The following is a 25979-nucleotide window of genomic DNA, read 5'->3' on the forward strand; positions in this document are numbered from 1 at the left end:
TTTTCTGAAGCTAGCCCGAATCTGGTAGCTGACATCAGGAAAACATGTACCACTCCTGACTCTTCTAGACCTGTGCTGTCTCCCATCTCTGGCTAGCAGTGGCTCATCCTGCAGCATATATTGTGAGTATCTCTGCTCCTGAGAAGCCCTTCTAATACAGAACCCACTGTGTTGTTTATTTTCAACTAGGCCCTGAGCCTTAGGTCTTTCCTCAACATAGCCTGGATTCGTCATGGGGTTGGGCTCTATTAGGTGATCATTAAAGGGTCACTGAAATAAGTCATTCCTGGAGGTCTTCAGGACACCCCCTCTTTTTTTTTCCCCTAAATTCAAAGGTAATGTCAGCTTGTCACATGAACCTTTAGAATCCATCACTTGCAGCTGTCACAAAAGAAATCATAATTTCAAGAACCATTATTCATTAATTTGCAAGAGATCCCTTCCCAGGTTTTTCAAAATACATCCACACAGATGTCTCGGAAGTTGCAGCGCTCCGTGGTTATGTTATTCCAGTTCTCTCTCAGTGTCTATTTATATGAGCTTTCCAAAGCACTTTGAAAAAGACACAACTTGTATGGCAAGTTTCCTTTTCAGTGGCCAGTATGTATAAAAAAACATCCATGTTCCAGGCAAAAAAATAGTCCAAGTGGCAAAACTCAGGTGGTAGAAATTCCAAGTTCAAATGCTACACAGTACACCAACCAATAAATAGGCCACAGCTTCCAGTGTTGGGAAATACAATTTGGAAGTTGGCAGAAATTGGCTATGGGTCTCATAACCCCAGTGTGACACAATATTCTCATCCTAGGAGCCAAGTTGTAAGCTTTTCTAAGATCCATAAAGCACATGTCTACTCCCTATGAGGAGCTTCGGTTCTTTCTGCGAGTCTGCTGAAGTTCCGATCTGAAAGAATGCCATCTTCACAGAAACCCCAGTCCTCTAGAATGATACCATCTGCCGCAGGCTAAGCTTCCTTTTCAGCCAAATACATTATTTATAACCTTTCTAATTGTGAAAAGGTAAGGGTGGAATTTTTCTAAAGCCTGACTTTCATATAGTTAGAACATTCTGAACCTTTACTCTAAAATCTGCAGGCCTCTCAATTTGAAAAACAAAACAAAACATAACAAAAAAAACCCATGAGGAATTAGTTGAGGTTACATAATTTTTCCAAATGTTATATTCTTTCAAACCCCTGCTAGAAGATCATACACACTGATGGTATATAAGTATAACATACTCAGAAAAAGAAGATATATAATATATATATATATATATATATATATATATATATATATTTTTTTTTTTTTTTAATTTGGTCATCTTAGTAGCCAACGGATAGGATCTGGTGAGGTAAGGCCTTCTCAAAAAAAATGATTCATCAACGAGAGAAAGGCAGTGATCTGATCACCCTTAAAATTGCTTTGTTGTGCCTTTAACAACAACCAAAAAAACCCACCCCAAAACAATGCTAATCAGGTTATTCAATCATTTAAACCAAAACTGTTCATGCTTTTCTGCCAAATCAACCAACCACAGCAAAATCTGTTATCTCTGATTGCTCAGCTTCCAGTCAAAAAACAGTTAACCCCCACTATACCAAAAGTTTTCTGAAATACCCTCAGAGCCCCACATGCTCATAGAGAATAAAGAGAAAGCCATGCCATGCTTAAAGGGTAACAGGAGTGCTGCACCGTATTTGCATATTACAATATACTCTTAATAAACTAAACAGCCTGTACCGGAAGCCAGCAGCTCCCTGGCATTTCATGTGATCTCCATACTGGCTTTTTGCATACTTTTTTTTTTAAACAGGACTGTGATATCAGGATCAAAACTTACCCAGGACTTGCAGATGGGTTAACTGAGGTGGGAGGAGGCAGAAACAGCAACCTACAAGATGGTGGTTCACCCATGTTTAAAGCTTTCGGCTCCCTCAGCAGAGAGGGCAAGGGCTACAACATCTTATTTACACAATTATCTAAATACGATTAAACAGCTGATGGACAAATATTAAACTGGAAAATGTATAGTCATTTCAGCTTAATGTAATCCTCTTTCTGTAAACACCCAAGATGATTTTTTTCAACCAGAACAGTCCTGACATCTCATAAGCCTAAGGGTGAATAGCAAGAGATTGTTTTTGATAGTTATAAATATTCAAAAGACATGCAGACCATCTGCTTTCATAATACAGGTAAAGCAAGACTGAAATGGTGACTGCTGTATAAAAATGATTCTTTTAACAAAGTCTTCCTCTCCTCGAAAACTATAAAGACAGATGTCAAAAACTGTTTACACAGAGCAATCAGGAGCGTGCAAAATGTAATATTCCTTTTACACACAGTGCTTGCTAAAGAGATTTTTTTTTTCTTTTTCTTCCCATCTGTGTGTTGCAACACATTTCTACAAGTTAAAAACATTTTTTTCAAACAGAGATCTCATGAATACCCAAAAACATGCTATCTGGCTTCTGAATGCTAATTAATTTCAACTAAGGAATCTGAATATCTTTTTCTGTAGGAAGGAATGTATGTTTTGAATTGGAATACTCTGGAGAGACAGCAAGGGGAATAATCTCGCACAGGTTTAATTCTATAAGGCAAATTTCACGGTTACACCTTGTCTATAATATGTATGTTATGCCCATGTTTTAGATGAAAACACATCATTGCTAATGTTTTTGGCATAAAGTCTAAAAAAATTGTTTTCTGAAATAAATGCCCACATATGCAAAATGTATATTTAAAAAAAACCCTTTAATTTCTCAGTCTATGCAGAGTGATGTATAAAGCCTCAGAGTTAATTTTCATGGCTGGAACACTAATCTTGACAGTAACCTTTTAATGTATTGTATTAATGGTACAGAGGCATTAAGCACCTTTTTATAATTTTCAATAAAATGAGCATTTACTGAGCAATCTGTCAAACTACTGGCTTTTCATTATTTTATATTTTCATTTTATCAGAGTTTCAACTTTATACAGTCCAATCACCCTATTTGTGCATGTCCTGTTTAACCTGTGGTCTGAATTTCCACAGTTGTTTTTTTATATGCCTGTGGTAAACTGAAAAGTCAAATGTTAACTTTGACTCCACATTCAAACACGATTGAATCAACTCCATACTCAAATACAATTTTAATAGATTCCCTGTAAATAAGGTTTGCTTTTAATCCCAAGGGATATCAAATACCACAAACAAGTCCTAAAAAAGGTCTCGCCTGAGATACTGACATGGAATGAATCTGTTGGAAATTAACAGGTAGTCCCCTTCTGGTGTGTGGGGGTGGGAAGACAGGAAATGGGCTTCAATTTAGGAAACCAGGATTTCTAAGTGTAATATTCTATTTGTGCTTTTTAGCTTCTGTTCCCCAAATCTCTCCCCCTGGATCCTCTATTGCTTTTTAAGCAATTCTCTTGGGAGATACAACTGGGGTACATTCGGAATTTCAATTTATTGAAAAGAGACTAATCACTTGTGAATTTTACTTAAACTCCAGTAGTTGTAGTTATGACTCTTGCCATTTTGATCAATCCTGAAAACAGCATCTCAAATAAAGTAACCAACCCTAATATACTGTTAAAAATGAAAACTCAAGTACAAAGCTCTAAAGGAATACAAAAAAAGAACACACCCAATTCTGTTTTAATTTTCCTAATACATTTCATAAAGACGAAACTATGATCATTTATAAGCATGGAAATTTTATTTAATTCACACCCAATTCATAACTTTTAAAGAAAATGTTGGTTTACAGTTCATATGGTTCTTCCATATAATTTTATATAATGCCCAGATGATATATTTTGACCAGAGTCTCTATTCCATCCTTTTATATAAAGTACCTATCTAAATCTTTCTTACTATATGGAAACCTTCTTACTCAAATCAATTGAATATGTAAATAAAGAACTTGATATAAAATACTTGTTAGAAGGTATGTTACTATTAAGACCGTATCACATTTCAAATTAACTGCACACAGAGGTTATAACATAAAGGGAAATGAACTAAATAATCTCCAATATCTACTAGATAAATATAAATCAATATCGACTTTGGATTAGGACATTAAAATAAATATTAATCTGGCTTCATCTCTATAAATATTATGGAAATCCTTCACAGTCTAGGAAAATGCCATTCTCTGGTAATCATCTCTTCAAGAGTTAGAGCAAGGGGCTGGGAATATAGCTCAGTTGGTAGAGTGCTTGCCTCATATGCCCAAGGTCCCAGGTTCAATCCCCAGCACCATAATTAAAAAAAAAAAAAAAGAGTCACAGCAAAATAGTAAAAAAAATGTTGGGTTGGGTTGCACATCATGAAATAAAGATCCTGTCTATAGCTGTTTGGGCTGGTGCTTGCGCACATGAGTGGACACCCCGAGTCCCTAAGGCCCCTTTTTTGGAATGGCTGAACAGTTATCTACCGCTGCAGTTCTCTCTAAATTCAGGTGATTCTGGACCTTTATACAGCTGATTTTTAAAACACTATATGTTTATAACCATAAATGGAGTTACCAATGCCAAACGTGGACTTTGGAACATTAAAACTGAAAATGGACATTGACAGTAAATATGGGTGATACTGACTGTTAACATTTCCATGTTGGCAGCTTTGTCTATAAATCATTTGGGTCTGTTATTGAAATCTTTCCTCTTTGTTTTTCACTTAAATATGAGGGAAAAATACACAAATGGAAGTGACAGTTAAAAAAAATGCATGGGTCTCAAAAGTAACACAACTGAGGCAAAATGAAAATTTTGCCTGAAATACATGTTCAACTGTGAAAGTAATTTTTTAAATGTGTGCCGAGATGCTAGAAATATTGTCAAAGCTTGTGCTTAACCGTGATGTGTAACTATGTCCTTTGTAGCATTTTTCAAATCTCTGGGTCCCCTGTACCTCTAAGACAACTGTTCTGCTGATAAACACCATAAGCTTTGTGCATGGATTCAAGAACAGTACAAAATACATAAAAACATGAGATTTGGAATATCAGTAGTCTTTCTTAAAAATTCAGAAGTTGTTTGCTATCTGTAATTAAGTATAATAAGAAAACAATTTGTAAGATAGGACATTCTAGATAAGAGGATCCGTGAAATACTACTAATAAAACTACTAGCATCATATATTGGTTTGTGCAATAAACATGGTCCAAGTCTATGAGGTTGTTTCAGTTCAACAAATATTCCTGAGTTCCTACTATGTGTCAGTATCTAAGACTGTTGTGATGAATAAAACTTGACCCCTCTGGCTCAGTCAATTACAAGGAACCTAAGCAGCCTAATTATCACATAGATAATTTCAGGACAACTTGGAAAGTTAGGGTGATAAAAGAAGGTCAGAGCCTTGGGTGCTAGGGAATGGGAGTGAAGGCAGTTAAAGCCATAGGCTCTTATGCTGTTGATAGTCTCAGGAGGTATCTTTATCCCTTTTGACATTGTCTAGTTTAAGGTTTCCTGTTTGCTTAACTTGCAAATGGACTTATTTAAAGCACAAGGCTTGAATCTCTCCTCACTTCCATTTAAAAATACATCATAATTTATTATGATTGTAAGGGTGGTGCTAAGAGGATCCATTCAAGGTGAGAATGAATTATAACAGGGTCTTTTTCCACAAGTAAAAAGTTTTTGGTTGTTTCTACTTAAAAAAAAAAAAAAAAACTTGCATCAAAATCCATGTAGCAACAAAGTTTCTTAAACCATGTGAGCCAAACAAGTGTTATTTCAAACTCTCCAAGCTCACATTTTACAAAAACAACCGAAGTTGATATACACTTTAGAACTGAAACTATCCTAAATGTTTTACAAGTATTAATTTATGTAATTCTCATAGCAATACTAAGAAATTGGTACTATTCTCTTCCTCCTTTTATAGATGAGGAAACTGAGGCATGGAGACTCAGTTTATGCAACCTCATATAGCTGGTCATGGCAGAGCTCACATTCCTGACTGCTATGATGTTAGGAGCTCAGTAACAGAGATGGTAAAGAGCAATGATACCAAAAGACACACATTAAAAAAAAGATGACAGAATGAAGTCGTTAAAGAAATGCATTACTCTAAGAAATAGCCCCATTAAAAAGTAAAAAGAAAATGAAATCAAGTTCTCATATGTTAACATAACCCAGGAGTTTCAATACAAGGGAAATGTCCACTGTGACATTTCACAAAGTTAATACTTGGTTCAGTTTAGCTATACACTTTTTGATGACCCTGGAAAAACACTGGATTGATAGTAAAATAGTGTATGCCTCTGACAGTCAGTGGTACTCAATAATGAAGGTCTCTGTCTTGTTATCTACATAAGAAAGCAATCTCAAAGCGTAATCACAATTAAAGCTTTAATCTTTTCTTAACTTCCAACTGCCAAGGTATCATCTGGTTTGCATCTTTAACCCTCTGAGTAAAGTAAATTAGATTAGCATTTCTTTGGGAAAATAGTGCAATACAAAATAACTGATATTTTCTAAAGAAAATGATTAAGGAGAACAAAGTTTTAAGAATACGAATAAGAGAAATAAATTTAAAAAAAAAAAAAACTTTTAATGGAAGTCAGCCACCTTTCTACAATGAGGAATTCTGCAACCTTATGAATTGTCCACGATGAAACTCCAGCACCCCATAATAATAGAGCATATTAGCACACAATACAATCTTACATTTCTGTAGCGCCCTTCATGCAAGCATCCCAGGGTGCTTTACAATCATTATGAGTTAAAATTAAAACTGAAGCACATACAATTCCTAATAGAATCATTTTAAAAATGCTAAACAGAACAAATAACTTTTAAGTCTAGATTTAAAAGTCCCAACAGCCAGAGCATTCCTTGCTTCAATTGGCAACGAGCTGCAGAACCAGGGCTGTGGCTCTCTCCCGTTACGTTAAAGGCTCTCTTATGTTTTTTATCCTCAGAGCATGTTGTAATCAAGCAGTTCCCAATGAAAGAGGGAAAAATTGGGTGTGTATATCTGTTTGTTTTGATTATTCTTAACTTAGGGTGTTGTGGTTTTTTTTTTTTTTTTTTTTTGTCTGTTTATGAGTTTGTTTGGGGCCCACATCTGACATGAAATAAAGCAGATTTTCAAAAGGAAATCCAGATAGAATCCAGCTTGAAATTTCAGTCATAATTGAGGGGGGAAAAAATGCTCAAAAAAAGCCCTTGAAAACTAGTTCCATTTAACAAGAAAATTAGTTTGAGCATGATTTGGTTAAGTTTGTTTTTTTTTTAATAAATTAGAAAATAGCATTTAATAGGCTCTCTCTCAGATCATGTCTACTCCTAAGCCTCGGGAATATTTATTATTCTATGCATCAGGGAAAAAAAAGAGGGGCAATGCTCTCATGATATGGTAATTTTCTCTGCGTTAGTGATTCTGAGGTCAGAGGAAACATGTTCAGATCTAAAACAAGGCATAGGCAAAAATCTATTAAGTGAAAATGAAGTACTTCCACACTGTGAAGCACTCTCTAAATTGGCATGGCTTAAACTCTTTTATGTTTCACTATTGTGAAAAGATAGCGGCTATAAAATATTTTAGATCAATCTCTTTTAAGTTAGAGGCTTTATTAAGTTTGGCTTTTTTGATTAATACACGTGAAAGGTGACAGGAGAGCTGACATCAAGCTACTGTGGAATCCTTATGTGTCTCACTCAGCTAAAAGGAGCCTGAGACAGAATCAAAATGGAAAACCTGCGATTTGGAGGACTTTTTTTTTTTTTTTGTAGATTAGATCTATCATAACATCAACCCAGAACAGACATCTAGAATGATATCATGACTGTCAAAAAGAAAGAAAGAGAGAAAAAATTATCTGGAATGAATAAACTTTTCAATTCACACAACTATTCACGTAAAACTGGCTTACCATTTACTGTATTTATCTCTCCACTAATACAACTGCTGAAAGTGGTAATAATATCCTATTTGTTATAAAGTACCTCAGTGCCTTTGCGTGTTGTAATCAAGCAGTTTCCAATGAAAGAGGGAAAAATTGGGTGTGTGTATCTGTCTGTTTTGATTATTCTTAACTTATTTGATTATTCTGACAAAACAAATATTCAAAATCTCAGATTCACATGGTCAGTAGGTTAAGGTTCGAGGAAAAAAAATCCTGCCATTCTAAAAAGGCAAGAAGATTGTCTATCAAGTTTTTCCTCAAGATACATGATACTTAACAACGCGAGTTATAATTTTATGTTGGGAAGGGGTAAGTACAAGATCTTCCAAGCACATCTCAAACAGAAAACTTTTAATTTTAAATGGAACTGCCAGTTATATCCTTTGTCCATCACATCAAGCCACTCTGATGACAAAGGTCTGCACTTTCAAACAGACCTGAGAAATCTGACTACCTACTGCTTCCAATAAAAATGCTTAACATTACCTCAGATCAAAAAAGAAGAAGAAAAAAAGGACTATTAATTCTATTGTACCTCCTTATCTTGAGGACTGAGAGGATCGTGGAGAGAAGTGACAGCACAAGTTATACACATTCAAACCTTCTGGCCCCTCCCTGATGCTGGATTATCCAGCAGTGGGTCCCCATGGTCTAAATCACTTCCTCAGGTACTAAATTAGGGGTTTGAAATATAATGGTGCAAGTCAATATATAAACAAGAAAACCAAAGACACAAAATGTAAGGCACATATGTCAAAGAAAATCTTCCATGTTCAGATAAATACAATTGGAAAACTAACCAGCAGTTATCAATACTCTAGAGAAATCAAAGTGCATTATGAAACATGGCAAATTAATCTGAAAAGGCCCCTTCCTTTTATTTTTAAATTTCCTTGGTGACCCAAGTGTCCTGGGTCCCAGGCTCTGCCCATGATATCTTGCCCTTGTCCTTTACCACCAACAGAGCCACTGCCTTCACTTCAGCATCCTGGGCCTCAGCGTCCTCCTTTGAACAAAACTATCTACTTACAACTTAGAGTGATACAAGCACAATATACATCAAAAGCACTAAATGAAAGTTAATCATGTATTATTATCCAACTATTAAGATGTGTTATCCTCATTATGACATAGGAAATTAGATGCCTGGCATAGCAGACTGTCAATACTCTTTGAGATTACTTTTTCAATACATATTTTTGAGTGAATAAAATGTATGAATATGTGAATAAATTTCAAAGGTTAGTCACGCATATGAAATACAATAATATTCATAATGATGCTGGATATTCTCTTGAAAGAATGTGATTTTTAATATTTTTTTAAAACTTAAAGAAACATTTCTTCATAATTTTGGGACTGAAACAACAGTCCATTTTGTTTTTAAGAAAAACACTTCCATAACAATAAATTGTTGCACCAGTATTATTTATAATACTGAAAAGTCAACTGAACATTTAGTTTATTATATGCATATAGAAATGACTGTCAAGTTTCAGAAAATCAACCTCATGCTAAGCTTCAGGAGGGCAGGCAGTTTCCTTTATTATCCGTTTTGCTAGTACTAATAAAAAAAATCGAACCTACATTAGATTCTCAGAAGCTGTCAGAGAAAGGAAAATTGAAAAATCACCTTTCTTAATATTACTTCTAAAAGAAATGTTTGGATTTAAGGTTATTTTACATATATTTTACTAATTGAAAATAAAATTGAGAAGTCTCACTCACTTGAGGACTTGGCTTGGAAATCTCTCTTCACCAAGTGAGAAATGAAATAGAAAATGATCCAATGCCTTAAAAAAAGTGAAAGTCGTGTGTGTGTGTGTGTGTGTGTGTGTGTATGTATGTGTGTGTGTGTGTGTGTGTGTGTTAAAGACGAGGAGGAAAGAAGGATACTGCAGATTAAAATCTCTCAGAAATATTGGACCTGAATATTTTTTAGAAAGAAAACATTAGGCTGTAGAAATAATAGCTGACCTTTTACTTGCAACAAAATGATCTATCCCTGTATCAGAATGTTTATCTTTAGCCAAAGTTTAAATTCAATGTCTAAAACTCCAGGGAAAATTAACATCAAAATATAAATGTTTCACTATAAATTAAAATGTTGTCCTTTTTACCTCCTAATTTACCTCCCAAATCCAGAACTCTGAAAGTTTCCAACTACAGGCTTTCTTGTCCCCAAATCAGACTTTGTTTTCTCCTACTCGGTTGCAGTTTAGAATACGACATCCAACTTATCTAACCACATCCACTGAAAAAAGCTAAAGCAACAACAAAACACCCAACCTCAGATCTATAATGAACTAAGCAGTTTTTTTTTTTTTTATGTCTTAGAACATTTCATAAAAATAAACAAACGCATGATACACAGAACTTAAACACACGTCAATCTATTTGGGCAGATTTATGATAGGAAAGTAATAGCAGAAATAAAGGTATGGGTTTTAAATCAAACTACATACCCACTTATGGAATTTCTGCTGCAGAAAACCTTGCAAATATTAGCAAAGAAAACATAAGTATTGCACCAAAACATAAGTATCCATTATAAAATCAACACTTCAAGATTTACCATGGGGCAAGGACACAGACTTGGCAAATTAGGACTTTGGGGTCAGTCATTAACCAGCACCTTCACTTTAATCTCTAGGGACACTAGCTCCTTTGATTGTCAAAGGAGGAGCCTAGGAAGGATAATCCCTTCTAATTCTAAGACTCCAAGTCCAACTGGACACTTGCTTAGCAAGTGTCAGACAATCCTCCTAAGAGTGTTGGAGGCAGGGGGTGTTGAACACCCAGACAAATTCCTTGTGATTTCCCATTCCATTCCCTCCATCTCATCCTCTGGTCTCTGGAGGGACTCTACCTGCCCACAAAGTTGACTTTCTGCTGAATGTAACATTCAGGGAGCCTGTAGCCATTCTTGCTCCTAAAGTATTTTATTACATTAAACAAAACCAAACCTTTAACATACAGTAAAATGTGAATACTGAATTTTATGCTGAAATTTCTCACATGAGTGAATAACAAAACTCTGTGGGAGAAGTAAAGCCATCTCATAGCATTTCTTGGTATTGAGTTCCATTCTGCACAAGAGTAAGGCAATATTTATTTTTCACCATTATATCTACATCATCAAATCTCAAACAGGAGAAACAGTGATTTCATCAAAGTCACTATATATTTTGGGTTTAGGCCTTAGAAAGCCTGTATCTCTCATGTTAATAATCATCTCTCGTTTTAAAAAATATAATGGAGAAGTAAATGGAAAATAATTTGTAGTGGAAATACTCCAAGTATTAGATTCATGAATTCATTCTAAAAAATAAACAGAAGATGATGCAGCAAAATATAAATTTAAAATACAAAAAAATGTCCCCTCATTTAGAAAAGCTGATTTTTTTTCAAAATATTAAATGCTAAAATAATTAAATGCTAAAAAATTTTCAAAATTTAGCCATTGCTAAGATTTGATTTCTTTTTCCCGTTTTTTCTTTTCTTTCTTTCTTTTTTTTTTTTTTAAGAAAGGAAGACTGTAATAATAACTCACATTGAAATTTCAGCCTAGTTCCATCACTGAATTATTAGGGTGGGGTCTTCAGCTACACAAGGTTATGTGTTCTTCCCAATGCCTCTTGAAAGAAATTCACCAACATATGACTTCAAAACCAAGTCCTAAATTTCATTTTGTCATTCTGTTTAAAATTGTCTGCATTCAATTCATTTTCCATGATCACATCAAGTAAATTCACAATTATATTCATAAGCAACAGTAAGGCAGAATTTACTGGCTGAATGTTGGTGCCATTTAACAAGTAATTCTCCCTTATACTATCAATAAATATTAGTATTAGCATCCTCTTCTCCAGCTCATAGTAGATGCCTTAAGTCTATAAATTTACTTCTAAGATCAATGGGATATTTAGTAACATGAAGACACATGAGATTCCTATACTGGATGCCTACATTATATTTGAACTCTGAGTTAAAATAACAACAACAACAAAGTTTAGTCCTAGGTCATTTCAAATGTCCATATGCTAATAATCAAGTGACTTGTTATCTGGAGTTGTCTGTAAAATACTCCAGAAGAGTCACCCTGTTTCATTATGTCATCCTTTTGGTTAAGTCCAATTAATTAATTTAAATTATTCTTATTTGATGGTTATAGATTCATGTGCTATCTATTACAAGGGTCAGAGAGGCAAGATAAAAACAGATTAGTTGAAGGTGTAACTGAATTAATAGACAAAAAATTGTTTGCTCTAAATTGCAAGAAAGGGATATTTAACATACACAGAAAATATTTAATCTGTGGCTACAGCTTAATTTAGAATTTGCCACATCCTAAAATTGCTAATGAACATCAAAACAATGTTGTAGGACTCATGTTGCACACCTGAAATGCATGGAGTCTCCATGAAACAGCAGCACAAAAGCCCACAAGCTTCCTTCCAAAGGTACTCAGTAATCTTCATGAGCTTTACGTTAAATATACATCTGCTACTCAGGTTATAGTAGAAATATACTTTGAGTCTCTTTCAACTGCAGAAATGTTGACAGCAGAGTCATACAATTCAAGTCAAATGACTAACAGACTAATATTCAGAATTCCATTTTAAACTTGAATTAAAATAAAACTTAAAAATCTAGTTAGACCAGCACTATTATACCATATATCATGAAATGACCTTAAAATGGGTTTGGGCACTGAGGGACAGAATTATAACACATTAATAGTGACCGTGTAAGCAGACTATAAAGAACAGGCCCACAGCATTCTTTTTCTTTTCTTCTTATCTGAAATCATCAGAGAATTATAAAAATTATGTTTGGTTTTAAATCTGGAAGCAAGGGTAGTCCCTACCTAGAGTTTTAGTTACCCTCCACAAACATTCATTCCAAAATGAATAGTATAATAATAATAATAATAATAATATCAGTCTCATTTCAAAAATCACTAATGGTATAATAGGCGTCTCTGAAGGGGTGGGGGGAGATCCTGTTTTACCCTGCAACCCCCCAAAAAAGATACAAAACTGGCTATAAAATCCCAATGAGCAATAACTAATTTGACCTTTTGATCCAGGAAAGAGATTTCTGTTCTTATTTTTATAATTATTTTTACTAAATACTTCCTTTTCCATTTCTGTGCAATGAACTAAGGTGCCAATAACTGTACTCTTTACTCAGAGAGCATGGTGAAGTTCTGCATGTTAACAATGACAGTCATTCCCATGCAGCTCTGAGGAAATCTTACCACCTTGACTCTTCCTTAAAAAGGGCACTCCAGAGAATATATAGCTACCATGCTCAGAGCACTCAGGAGATGAATTTAAAAACTAGCTAGCAGAGTATTGGACTCAAATGTTTTTCCTATAAAGGCTCTGTGATCAGAATGAATCAGGAATATTTTAAAAGGTCACCCATGGTCAAGTCACTTGGCATTTTTTGGCACATTCCTGCTTCAGGTACCAGTTGCTTTAAACTGTGGAACCCCAGCACACCTCCAGTCGAGGCTGCCCAAGACGCCTTATTATTCATCACATGCTATGCTAAGTACCTGTGAAAGGGGGCACTCCTTGGCCAACGAACTCTGATTCATATCTTTCAGTAAGTCCTTCAGAGCATTCCTTACTGTGGTGTGCGACCATTGTTCGGGAGGCAAGTCTTCTAGTTTGGGGCAACTATTTGAGACATAGATTAGAAAGGGGATTATTACAAGATTGCATCCCGCTGCAGAACATTCCTTTAAGACAGACAGATTTCATTTTGCGCATCAAACAGATGCATCTGGAGATTGCTCTCGGTCTCCTGATTGTTCCGATTAGTTAATTACTTTATACAACACATCTGCTGTATCGATGCATGAATTATACATCAGCTGCCTGTGGTGGCTATTTTTTCATGTTACTTCTACCTTCCTGCTCTGATGCGCTTGGGAAGACAATTTAAGGTGTACTGCTTTCTCACGAGCCACCGTGAAAAGCATTAACGTATTAACTGATTTCCTTTCATTACTCTGTTCATACGAACTAAAATGGAAAAAAATATATAAATAAATAAGATCGCAGCAATAGTGAATAAGGCATTCTTTCACAAAATGTACACAGATGGCACTGCTCATGATATGCAAAAATATTTTTTTCTTAAGTAAACTTTATGTAAAATGCCTTCTTGTAATGCATCATTTAATTGACTAAATGTTAAAAAAAAAAAAAAGTCCTGCCTTTTGATAACCTGCAAAAACCTACAAATTTGGGGAGAGGTGTCTTTATACACTGAAGTTAAGGAAAAAAGCAGAAGGAGTTAAGGTAAAAAAAAAAATCAATCTGGATTAATGTTTCTGAAATTCAGGTTAAATAAAAACAGAAGACTGCCCAGAGATGCTTTATTTCAAAAGACCAGGTAAAGAGAATATTTTGCCCTAGAATCGCTGCCTTGACTCACCTGTGTAACTGAATTTTCAATGTGACCACATGATACACATCTTGAAGCATATCTGCTACCGTAGCATCAGGGGCATCTGTCACATAAGACAGTGGAACTGGATTCCACTTTCCAACCTGGATTAGCCCTATTCCAGATAAAGAGAATATGTCACTGAATATTTTACTCTCAGATAATATATCTAGTTGAAGTTTTTTTTTTTCCTCCATTGCCCCCACCACAAGCAATATTGTTATTTCTGTTTGAATGATTCCCTTCCCTCTAAAAGGCAGGTCAATGAAAATATTCACAGCTTAGCTTTCCAAATCGTGAAATTATGTAAATGACTATAGGGTTGTTTATTATTTTGGAAATAAAACCCCATCAATAAAACCTATGCATAAGGCCACATTTTCCTAACTTAAAGAAAGTTCTAATAAGACATAGCCGAACCAGTTCTAAATGGCTTTACGATTTAGATAAGATTCTCTATTGCAGTGGGAATCAGCATTGAAAAATACTTTACAGCCCATAAAACCATCAGAAACAGAATAAAAGAAACAGAACTAGATATTCAGTCATAAATGCAAATTGACTCTCAACAGTCCATCTGCTCAAATACGCTCCTCACTTCCTTGTGGGTCCTCAGTGGAGCAGATTATTAAGGTCAATAAGCATACTAATGATTCAGCTGAAGTAATTTAAAAAAAAAAAATCTACCTCGACATTCCACATGAGCAAAATGTGTGTTAACTAAACCAAACTGAATTAAGCCAATTTTTTAAAGTCACAGTCTATAAGGAAGCAATGTAAAACACAGGCTACAGTTATCTGAATAAAAATATTCACTGCTTTCTCTTCGAGGTAAACAAAGGATGCCAAGCAATTTTTCCAACCCCACGTATGCATTATTTACCTTTGGCCTGGGCAGCAGAGCTATGTGAATAACCTAGAGACAGCAATGCCATTTCTATCAGCTGGTTGAAAAGCATATCCTTTCTCACCAACACAAATTCCGCATGCTCCTCCTTGCAATCATATTCAATGGCGTTTTCATAATGTTCTACCACGCAGAAAACTGGTAGCATGGTTCCTATCAAAAAGGCAGAGAAAAAGAGACAGAAAACAACAATTTTCAGAAATACAGTCTGGGGGGAGGAAAACCTAAGCTATGAAAACAAATCTTCACAACAGTGAGAAGAGTCTGTGCTTCCAAGGCAGACTGGGCAGAAAAATGCAGGCACACACACACATATAAATATATACAATCTTTTCTTAAGTTGTAGGAGAAATATTCAAATAGAATGTGAACTTGGTCCTAAGATAACTTGGTCCCTGCTCTAATTTTAACAGTGCATTTTCCAAAAGCAATGAATGCAGAATTACCTTTTTGATCAAATAATAATGCTGACAAGAGAGAAATAAGTGTGTCTTATCTCATTTGCTGAGTAGTTTACAGTATGCAAACAACTCGCTGCAGTTGTCTGAACCCACCTTCTTGCTGCCTACATGCTTTTGTTAATAATAAACTTTTCCTGTTTGTGTCCAAACAAATTATCTTTGACTATAAAATGATCATTTTCTTGCTTTTTGAGATATTTACTCCCACTGGTTCCATAAAAGAAACAAAAAACCAAACTGATACTTCTAACATGTAATTTCAATATGTGCACCATGTAGATAAATAACATTTACTTTTGTGACTACTCATTTCATCTACCTGACTAAAAAGACACTATGCTGACCTTAAGTCTTTAAAATTAACTATCTCAGTAGATATGATAAAAATGAGAAAGAGAAAAGGAAACTGGCCTCATCAGGGTATATTAGGATCAAGGAATCTGCATGGATTTGATGTGCTCTCTCCTGGTTTACTTTAATCCAGTGTAATAACTCAGTAGCCAAATGATTAATAAGCACAGACCATACCACTGTTAGAAAAGAGGCTTGTTCCAGAAACTGAAATTATCAACTGCTGTAGTTCTCAAGGTGTTTATGCAGTGCACTATCAGACCTCCAATGATAACAGAAAAGGGTTAAAAACAGATGCGTCTGAACTGTACTGTGGCAAACTGCCAGGAGGGTATCATCTTTAGCATAAATGATGACACGGGTTACTTTAACAGGGCACCCAGGATCCCCAATTAGTCCTACAACATCCATGCCTGTATAAGCTCTCTGTCCTCTGGACTTGCAGAATCCTACCAACTTCTGAAGATACCTAGTGCATACCAACCGTCGCTGAAAATCAGGATTTCCTACTGACACCAGAGAGGCCCTTTACAAATTCTCTATTTGCTTGTTTCTGATGAACAAAAGCCGGCAATAAAACAGCTACATTTTTCCACATGTGTGTCTTCACCAAAGCTTTAGTGAACTGTTCACAAGAGATTCTAGCCCTGACAAATAAACCCCTTTAGGTTTACTTAGAAAAGCTCACAAACTCATTCGGAAGTACCAACAGGCAAGGCATGAAAAACAAGCCGCAGAGCTTGCCAATATTCTTGTCATTCATTCAGCTGTTTTATACCAGAGAGAGAACCCGTCAGGGATCAGAAGACGGCTTGGGAAGACCACAGCAAAAATAGCAATATGCAAACTGGTGATTTCTTCCTTGGCTTGAAGGTATTTTGGCAAAATCTCCTAAACAAATGAAAATATTCAACCCCTTTTTCCTAGTAGTGCTTTCTCATCTCAGCCACAATTTTTATCTAGCACCTGTCAAACAGAAACCATGCACATGAAAAATAAGATGATGGTGCGGGGGGTGGGGGGAACCACCAAAAGGCTTTAGTAATTTCGTTATTTGGATTTAGCACAGACCTTTCTACAATTAAAATGCATTTTAAAATAAGTCATTCTGAATACATTTTTCAAAAAGCATTTGAGTAGGAAGTGAAATTACTATACTGTGGTTCCTCCTCCCTCTGTGATGTCTTCAAAGAGTTGGTTTAGTATGACAAAAAGATATACATTGATTTTTCCTCTTATGGCATGAAATAGATGTGTTCTACTACATGCTGCTTCTCAGACCTATGAAAAAATTCCGCAGACCCATGACATAACTGTAGGCTTTTCGAACTATTAAGAGATACTGGATATACTTTGTATTTTACTGATCACATTCACAGGCACCTTTATAGATAATAAAGGTGGCTATAGATAAAGCAACAGTAGTATCATCTAATTACAAATCTAGCTGCTAAATCTTCTAGCAAACTGTCACGGTTACCCTCCTGTTACTGGGAGTAATGCTAAACAGGAGCCTTCTCTGAACTGTCTGATTATTCGTGCTAGTGTTTGGCAAGACTTCCAACTACAGCAACTTCATAACCTTCCAGCATTAAAAGGGGAGAGCACTGGTCACTGCTGAATGCTAAAAATACCACATGATTTAAACCTGAAGGCAGTCTTAGAAGCTTTTGCTGAAGGTTTATGAGCCTGTGTAAACAGCACGTCTGCCATAAGGAGCAGTGAAGTCTGTAGAATCCTTGTCTAAAACTGTCCTGGCATTAAAGTTTGCTGTGCAAATATCACATAATACCAGAGACAGCTGAAATCTCCTATTTAGGAATTTATGGAACTTATATGTTTGCAGGCGTCAGAAAGTCTTTTTTATAGAGCCCCAGTGCTTCACAGTACAATATTAATGCACTCTGTTTGAAAAGCTGTAATAAATTATATTTTTAATGCTCTTACCCTGGCTTTCTTAAGATGCATACATTCTTGGCAAACAATCAATAAATAGGGTAATCATGAGTAGAGGCCAAAGAATTTGCTGAAGTGCTGTTTTTCCATTTTTAATAGATAAAGATCTAACAATACGGACTGCTGTGTCTGTTCATTTCAGGATCAATATATTCTTTGTTTTCGCCAAACCAAGAAAAAATAAATGATTGTATGATAAATGTTATGCATCAAACACAATGAAATTCCTCTGCCTTCTAACTTTATCTACTTAATATTCCTGGTTGCTAAAAGATGGCATTTTTATCCTTTGCTTAGCAGATGTAAGGAAAATCTAATTCTTATACATGTTATTCATAGACCAAATAAAGACCCTTATGAAGCACATACATAATACCTCCATAGGCACTGCTTTACTGGAACAACAATGTCAAACACAAAGTTGTTAAACTTCATCAATTTAATACTGGTAGAAAAAGAGTCATGCAGGCTTGCACATCTTCTCTTTATAAACTTGCCTAAATCTGCCCTTCCTTTACCCAAAATACCCAAATATAGCCAAAATTTTAAAACCAGAATCATCAGGTTTTTTACTGCTAAATAATGAGTTTGCTCTTCAGAAAATAAACCACAAAAATGACATCACCAAACTTTTATATCATCTTATGTAAGATTTCCATGATCTCTGAAATTGCCTTACAACTACTAATCCTATGAAAAGCTAGGGCGGTCCTCAAACAACCTAAGTGTCCTACTCTTCATCAGGGTTAGTTTAAGCAACAGCCACCTACGTAGTCTTTATGACAGGAACACCTTATAAATGGACACTTGTGTAAACTAAGACTATTATATTTAATTCCTTAAATCCTTATCATCCATAAAAGTCCAATGATTCCAACCTTCAATAGAGTCAGAGGCTCCACCCAAGAATTGAGCATACACTTTCAACACATGATTGACATTACAACCCAGAATGTAACTCATTTCAGATCAGAAAGAATACACCAGTACCCCGACACAGTGACCTTGTGTAGACACCGGAGCTTGCAGCTTTCCAGGATTTGGCTCCAAAGTATTTACCTTTCCTAAGGTTGGTTTTCATCAGATGGCCCGAGTGTTTTAAAGGCACTCCCTGCATTTTTGCACCTGTACTCCCAAGCCTTCCTCTTCCTAGTGGGCTCCCGTTCTGCTCCAGGCGGGCAATCTTGGCTGGTGGACCCTTCGGATCGCTTACATTGTTAGACATTTCTGAATGTTCTTTCCCCTGAGTTGCCTCGTTCAAATGATCCATACTCAGTCACTGTCTAAAGATCACCTGCCAGAATTTAAAAAGAAGACATGTTACAATTGGATGGGGGTCTGTGCCTATACATGTGTCCAACATAGATGTTTTATCTCTAAACATTTCTCTCCACAAATGTATTTATAAAATTGCTTACCCTATATAAAATATAGATGTTACTACATTTCTAGATGACAGCAGTACATTTCTATTCAAGTTAATAGAACAATTTGTGGAAATCGTACCAACACACATGAATAAAAAGATAATGTGGCATCCATAAACACAACTAAAAGCAAGAAAAATGGGCTTACTTTTAAAACAAGAATAAATACAAGCTGAAAAGAATAACAAGTTATATTTATGTGGTCCCAATTTTAAAAATTACAAACTTATAACAGCAACATTATCACAGGAAAGATGATCACAGTCTAAAATATTAAATTTAATGCACGTGTTTATAGTTTTACATATATTTTTATTTTATGGGAAAAAAAATCTCAAAAGAAGATAGCAAACATCTCAGTGCTTTTTAAACTCCCCATTGGCTTCACAAGTTAATAATGCTGAGAAAAAGTTTTCGGCTATTAAAGTTTCAAGAGTTCCTATAACCTGTTAAAGATCTGGTGGAGGCTTGGGTCAAACATGTGACTAGATCATTTCACCCCTAAGCAAACAGGAAGAAGTAGAGGGTTTCCTCAAATATCCTAGGTACAGAAGTATTACAATTCATCTTTCAGAGTCAATATTACTGTCCAATATTAGTGTCCATTACTAATAGAATGCTATTTAAAAACCAAAAACTTGAAAATACTTTGTGATATAAACAGTAGATTGAAGAGCCAAGCTCATTTTCAAAAAATTCTTAATGATACTGATAAAACACAATCTCCAGCATCAAAAAATAATCTCAGTATGCAACAAAGTTAACATTGTAATTAATTTTTATATAAACCAAATATTATCTTCAGTTATATTTTATATGGGCATCAATTTTCATACTACTTCCAATAAAAGTAACTAGCATAGTATCAAATCACTTCCAACACAGAGTTTTAACTAGAATTGATAAGAAAAGGTGAGAAGAATTATTTCATGAACTTTTATCAGACATTAAGTAGTGGGCTTATCAACATTAAAGAGAACATACTAAGGAAAACCAGAGAGAATTTAATTACCATTTTCTTCTAGCTGTCTGATAATCTGACATATCTTGTACTCTTTAAAAAAATTTTATACCAAAGCTATTTAGATCTAGATTTGTGAAAGCCAGTCTGTGTTAGCATGATTTTCCTATAAACATTTTCCCTTCCATTTAACTAGAATACTTCGTCCCATATAATCAAGAAAAGTGGGGGAGCAATGTTAATCTGGAGTTTTAAAATCAACTTTAAGAATGCCAACTGAAGAATTATAAAGTTTGAGAAATAATAATGGCTATTTATCTTTGACTCCAGGGTGGCACGCTAAGAACTAAAGGTTTACCGTTGATCGAGGTCCCATCTGTTTTTGGTTATGAGGTTCATTAACAATAAATGTGCCTTTTTTAACCACTTTTTATCAAGATTACTCTTTTCCATTATATTAAACTGCAGTCTAAAGCCAAAATTAGAGAGTGATGATTATTAACTTATTCAAAACACTCTTTATAATGTTCCATGTGGATTATAATGCAGAGCTGCTTTTTCTAAAATTGGTTGCCTTACCCTAGAGCAGAAGACAAATTTTAAAACATAATTTGAAAAGAAAATCTTTAACCCTTGGGGCAACCTGAGAGAAAAAAAAATGTGGTGGAGGCAAGTAGACAGCAGCATCAAAGTTAATGCTACAAAACATATTAAGTAATCATGAGGCTTAACAGCACTATAAGCTGTACAGCAAATGAAAGTGATAGATTATAATTTAGTTAATGTATTGACAATCAAAACATCATATAGGTCATGCAAAATTGTCCTTTGAATATCCACCTATGAGCATCTATTAAACACTAAGTCATCCAGTAAAAAGCTTTACATTATAAAGCAAAATTACATGCACATAAAACACCCAATTTACTCCTTTAAAGTCTATGCCCAAGGCTAAAGTTCACCAAACCTCAGTTTGGAATTGAAAAGAGCAGCCTCCAACAGGCCTGCCTGGACTGACAGCAGCAGAAACTAACCATGGTCTCAACAGATGCCAGGCTGAAGAGTTTCTTTTGAGTTACACATTTAAAAACCCATTTTAATATAACGTCTGGCTGGCACACAGAAAGCACGCTACTTTCTCAAAATCCCATTTCCCTGCCCATAAACTAAGACCATATATGATAATTACTGAATGAAACAGTAAACTCAGTCTCAGCAATTATTTCCCTTAAAAAAGAAAGAAATAAAAGCACGAAATTTCGGCTTCAAGAACCTATTTTTTTTGCATTGTGGGATCCTTTTCAATGAGTTTCCTTGCTGGATCGCCTCTCTTGCCCCCACAGAACCCAATAATCACATTTTAAGAGATTGTGCCCTTATCCATTCCATATGGCCGGCACGATCCAGGCCAAGCTTTCACTGTGACCTTTTAAAGAGACAAAGAAGCAAAGTACTATCTAGAAACAGAAACACTGCAGTTTTACTGAGTGAAATTAGCAAAACCGACCTGAAACTCACCACTTCAAAACTTGACAGCATATAAATAACAAAAACAAAGGAGATTTCCTTTGCAGCCCGGGTTCTTGAAGTGAAGTTCAAGACTGATGTTTTCTATGTCCTTTTTTTTTTTTTTAATTAAAAAAAAAAAAAAAAAAAAAAAAGCAGCAGACCTGAAGGCGACTTCCCCTGAAATTGTATTATTTTCTCTTCCCCTACCCCCGCCCCCCATAAGCGGGGGAAGGGCAGAAACAAACGTCTAGAAGAGTAGCCATGGGAGAGGGGGTTTAAAAAAAAAAATCACAATTCGAAAATCAACGTTTATGATTTGTAAAATGTCTAACCTCAGAGAACGGGGTTTTCGATGGGGAGGAGGGGAGAGTGGGAAGTAGGGAGGAGGGAGAAGATAAAATTGATCTGACAAGTGATTCGTTGCGGGGGGGGGGGGGGGGGTGATCGTAAAAACAAAGCAAAACCCGTTATGAGCTGTACACTGTGGTGGTGCTGGGGAGGCGAGGTGGTGACTGAGGAATCTCTTTAAAAAAAAGAAGAAGAAAAAAAAAATCACTGCGGACAAGGTCTCCAAAAAGGAAGGGGATTTAAAAAAAAAAAAAAAAAGTCCCCTCTTCTCTCTTCCCTCCCGCTCGCTCGGGTTCTTCGGTGTGAGGACAGAAAGTCTACTTCTGGCTGTCACTTGCAATATTATTCTCCAATAACCCCGGAAAACGCGGAGAGGGGAAGGCCACCTCGCCTCCCTGCCAATCGCCCCCACCCCCTCCCCAGCGATAGCCACTAATATTAACAAACCTTAAACTTTTTCCCTACAGCCTCGCACCCCCAACGAGGGCATCTACCAGGGGACAGAGAGGGTGAGGGGCAGCGGGTCGCGAGAAAAGCCCCGGAAAGGCACTAAAATGCCACTTTTGATTCCGCCCTCGCTGACAACAGCCCCGAGGACCCTCTCCCTGCCCATTGACGCGGGGCTGGGAGCGTCTGGGGAGACCAGTGAGTGAGGGGGAGAGAGAGGAGGAGGGGGGAGGGGGAGGAGGAGGAGGAGGAAGATCAGAAGGGACCCCAGCCACCTCTACCGCCTTGGCAGCGACGAACTCCCCGCCCCCTCCCCCAAAAAAGTCGCCAAGCTCTCTCTCAGCCAGAGTCCGAGGTAAACAACGAGCACCACAATGGCACTAGGACTTGGGGGTGTGGGGGAAAAGAAGCCCAGAAACCCAACAAAACTGATCAGGAGTTTCCCGAAATGCAAAAGGGGGGGTGGGAAGCGTCCTCTGGAGTCGCCCAGGCTTTTACGCACGGCCCCCGGGCAGGCTAGAGGGCGGCTGTTGCTGTTGTTGTTGTGACGAGGCCGGTTGTTGCTGGGTGGCACTGGGAGAGGTGTGTGTGTGTGTTTGTGTGTGCGTGCGTGTGAGCGCGAGTCCCCGGACGGGGCTGTTTCTCTCTCTCTCTCTCCCTCGGTCGCTCTCCCCCTCGCTGCCGTCTCTGCCCCCATTAAATTATTAGTTGACTCATCCCGGCCGCTGTCGCCGCCGCCGCCGTGCCCAGCTCGGCTCCGCGCGTCCGCCCGGGCTGCAGCCCTCTACGCCGCTGCTCCTGCTGCTGCTGCTGCTGCTGCTGCCGCCGCCGCCGCCGCTGTGGCTGCCTCTTCTTCCTCCTCCTCATTTTAATACAAAATCACCCCGCTCGCAGCCCCAGCCCCGAGCACGCAGCCTCCTCCCGGCCGCCCGCCGCCGCCCGGAGCCTTCCCCAGCGGGGCCGGCTCATCCGCCGCGTCCGGGGAGCGGGAGCGAGCAAGAAAGTGGCGGCGGCGGCGGCGGCGGCGGGGGGAGGGAGAAGAGGAGGAAGGGGGTGCGCAGCGGAGGAGGAAGGCGGCGGGGGGGCAGGGTGCACGGAGAAGGCGGAAAAGGGATGGGGATTAAAACCCGGGCTGGAGGGCCGGGATTGGGGGAGGGGGCGGGGGCGGCGAGTTAAAAAGCCTAAAGACAAGTAACTAGTGAATGAGTGCGGAGCTGGGGGTGGGGGGGAGCGCACGATTTCCGGCCCCGGGCGCGCAAGAATTTGTAATGAGCTTGATTAGAGTGAGGCGGCCCGACATTTATTACACACAATACCCAGAATAACAGGGCGCTGCGCGAGGGTTAGTGCTGGCCGCCGCCAGGCGCGCCAGGGAGAGCGCGGAGGGGAGGAGGAGAGGGGGCTTCCCTGGCAGCGGCCGCCGGAGCGGGGAGGGGAGCGCGCGGCGCGCGGGCGACGAGGGCAGGTGTGCGAGTGGGAGCGGGGTGGAGGAGGAGGGGCAGGACTGGCTCGGGGGCGGGGGGAATGAAAGTGACGGGGAGGAGGGGGCGAGGGCCCGGGGGGGGGGGGGGGGACTAACCACCCACTCTCACGCCACAAAAGCCACAAAAAGGAATACTCCGGGGGCGTTGCAGGCGGGCACCCGGGGGACAGGCGGGCGCCCGGGGGCGGGGGCGCGGAGGACGCACTGGCCCCGCGGGAAAGGGACCGAGTCTTGCAGGTGACAGGCGCTGAGGACTGAGGTGGTAAGACTTCAGGAAGTGGCTGAAGGGGACAGTCGGGAGGTGGATCTCCCAGGAAAAAGCGCAGAGGTTGCAGAAACATTTGCAGAGCAATAAAGGCCAGGAACCTAGAAATGCTCTCCCAAATATTTATTCTCAAAGGAGGGTGGTCCCTAAACTATAAAGAGTCAACATTAAAAGCAACCGACTAAGAGCTTTCTGTACAAGTCAGAGTCACAGAACACTTTGGAGGAAGAAATATGAGGCCCATAGTGGTGGAGTTAAAATTTGGGTCACTTGAAAGAGACTTGTTATTACAAAGGAAAAGATGTCATCATTCTTAAAATAATTTACACAGGGCGAGAGACAGGAAAGTTAGGGTTGGTAAATACATCTGTTGTAGCAATAAATATATATATTTTTTTCTGTAATCTAGGGTAAAGTCCTCAGATCAATGGTTATTATCACTTAAGTATGAACTTTAGATAAATATAGCTCATATAAAAATGAAGAACATTACAATCTAACCCAAAATAGATATGCGTCATTTAGCGTTTAGGTTTTAGTACCACCATTTTAACACCCTGAGGTTATTAAACAAGATTTAGTGCCCTTAATCACTAAACAAGAACAAAAAGTTATAAGAATTATTTTGTAGAATACACTGGTAGGGAAAAGACAACAATCAGTCAGATAAACATTTTGTTACACATAAAAAAGCAACAAGTTAGCACAAGTACTGAGATAAGAGGGAAATATGCAAATTAGGCTCTTTAAAGCTACCAATACACTCTTAGACACACTGTTTACACTAGAAATCTAAGAAAAGCAGAAGGTAAAGTAGAAGATAAAGTATAGGAAATTATGGCCTCCTGGGGGAGGATAACTTCAGGAGAAACACAATGAAAATATATCACTCTAATAGCACCCAAGTTTCACCCACAAACCGGAAAGGTTAGTCAAAATCGAGGAAGGCAACCGTGAATCTTGGCACATATAAACAGAAGCCTTGAGCAAAAGAACATGTGATAATCAAACTCAAGACACAGCACCCAAAACAAGAAAAGAAATGTAAGGCAATTTTTACTAAAAAGCCTAAATGGTGCTACATTTTTAAAGGTTGAAATTCGGGGGGAAATATGGAGGAGGCTATTTTAACTAAAGTCTTAAGAAATATAATCAATAAGGAAATATACAAAAAGGGCAAAATGCAGTATCTTTGTGGAGATGTGTATTCTGGGTAGATGTACTTAAGTATTTTAAAAAGATAATTAAGAGAAAAAGCAGATATTATCTCTGATGACAATGATTTTTCCCCCAACATGACAGGTTAAATTTGTAATTTCCAATATGAGTATTTTAATAGTTGTTTCAAATTAGTAATATCTAATGTATTACCCTGAAACCTGACTTGTTTTCAGTAGGGACAAGTGCATTCTAGTATCCTGTTGAACAAACTTACAAACAATAGCAAAATTTTTAAAATAGAGGAAAATTTTTCAGGACTACAAAAGAAT

General features: G+C 37.6%; 1 protein-coding gene across 8 annotated transcripts in view; it reads right to left on the reverse strand.

The window, feature by feature from the left end:
- Positions 1 to 25979, reverse strand: part of Satb1 (SATB homeobox 1) — a 98083-nt gene that overhangs the window by 54731 nt on the left and 17373 nt on the right. For 2 of the 8 annotated variants that reach the window (XM_027923173.2, XM_027923171.2), the window contains exons 1-5: positions 21956 to 23752; positions 19109 to 19343; positions 15258 to 15434; positions 14363 to 14489; positions 13476 to 13599 (exon numbers count right to left, since the gene is read on the reverse strand). In XM_027923173.2, the coding sequence (XP_027778974.1) occupies positions 13476 to 13599; positions 14363 to 14489; positions 15258 to 15434; positions 19109 to 19319 (639 nt within the window). In that variant the 5' untranslated portion in view covers positions 19320 to 19343; positions 21956 to 23752. Of the gene's footprint in view, positions 1 to 13475; positions 13600 to 14362; positions 14490 to 15257; positions 15435 to 18040; positions 18219 to 19108; positions 19344 to 21944; positions 23753 to 25979 lie in introns of those variants that run through there. The other 6 variants (XM_071619414.1, XM_071619413.1, XM_027923172.3 and 3 more) reach the window with 4 other exon arrangements.

This window comes from Marmota flaviventris, chromosome 1 (genome assembly GCF_047511675.1).
Source record: "Marmota flaviventris isolate mMarFla1 chromosome 1, mMarFla1.hap1, whole genome shotgun sequence".
In the NCBI taxonomy this organism is placed as follows: Eukaryota; Metazoa; Chordata; class Mammalia; order Rodentia; family Sciuridae; genus Marmota; species Marmota flaviventris.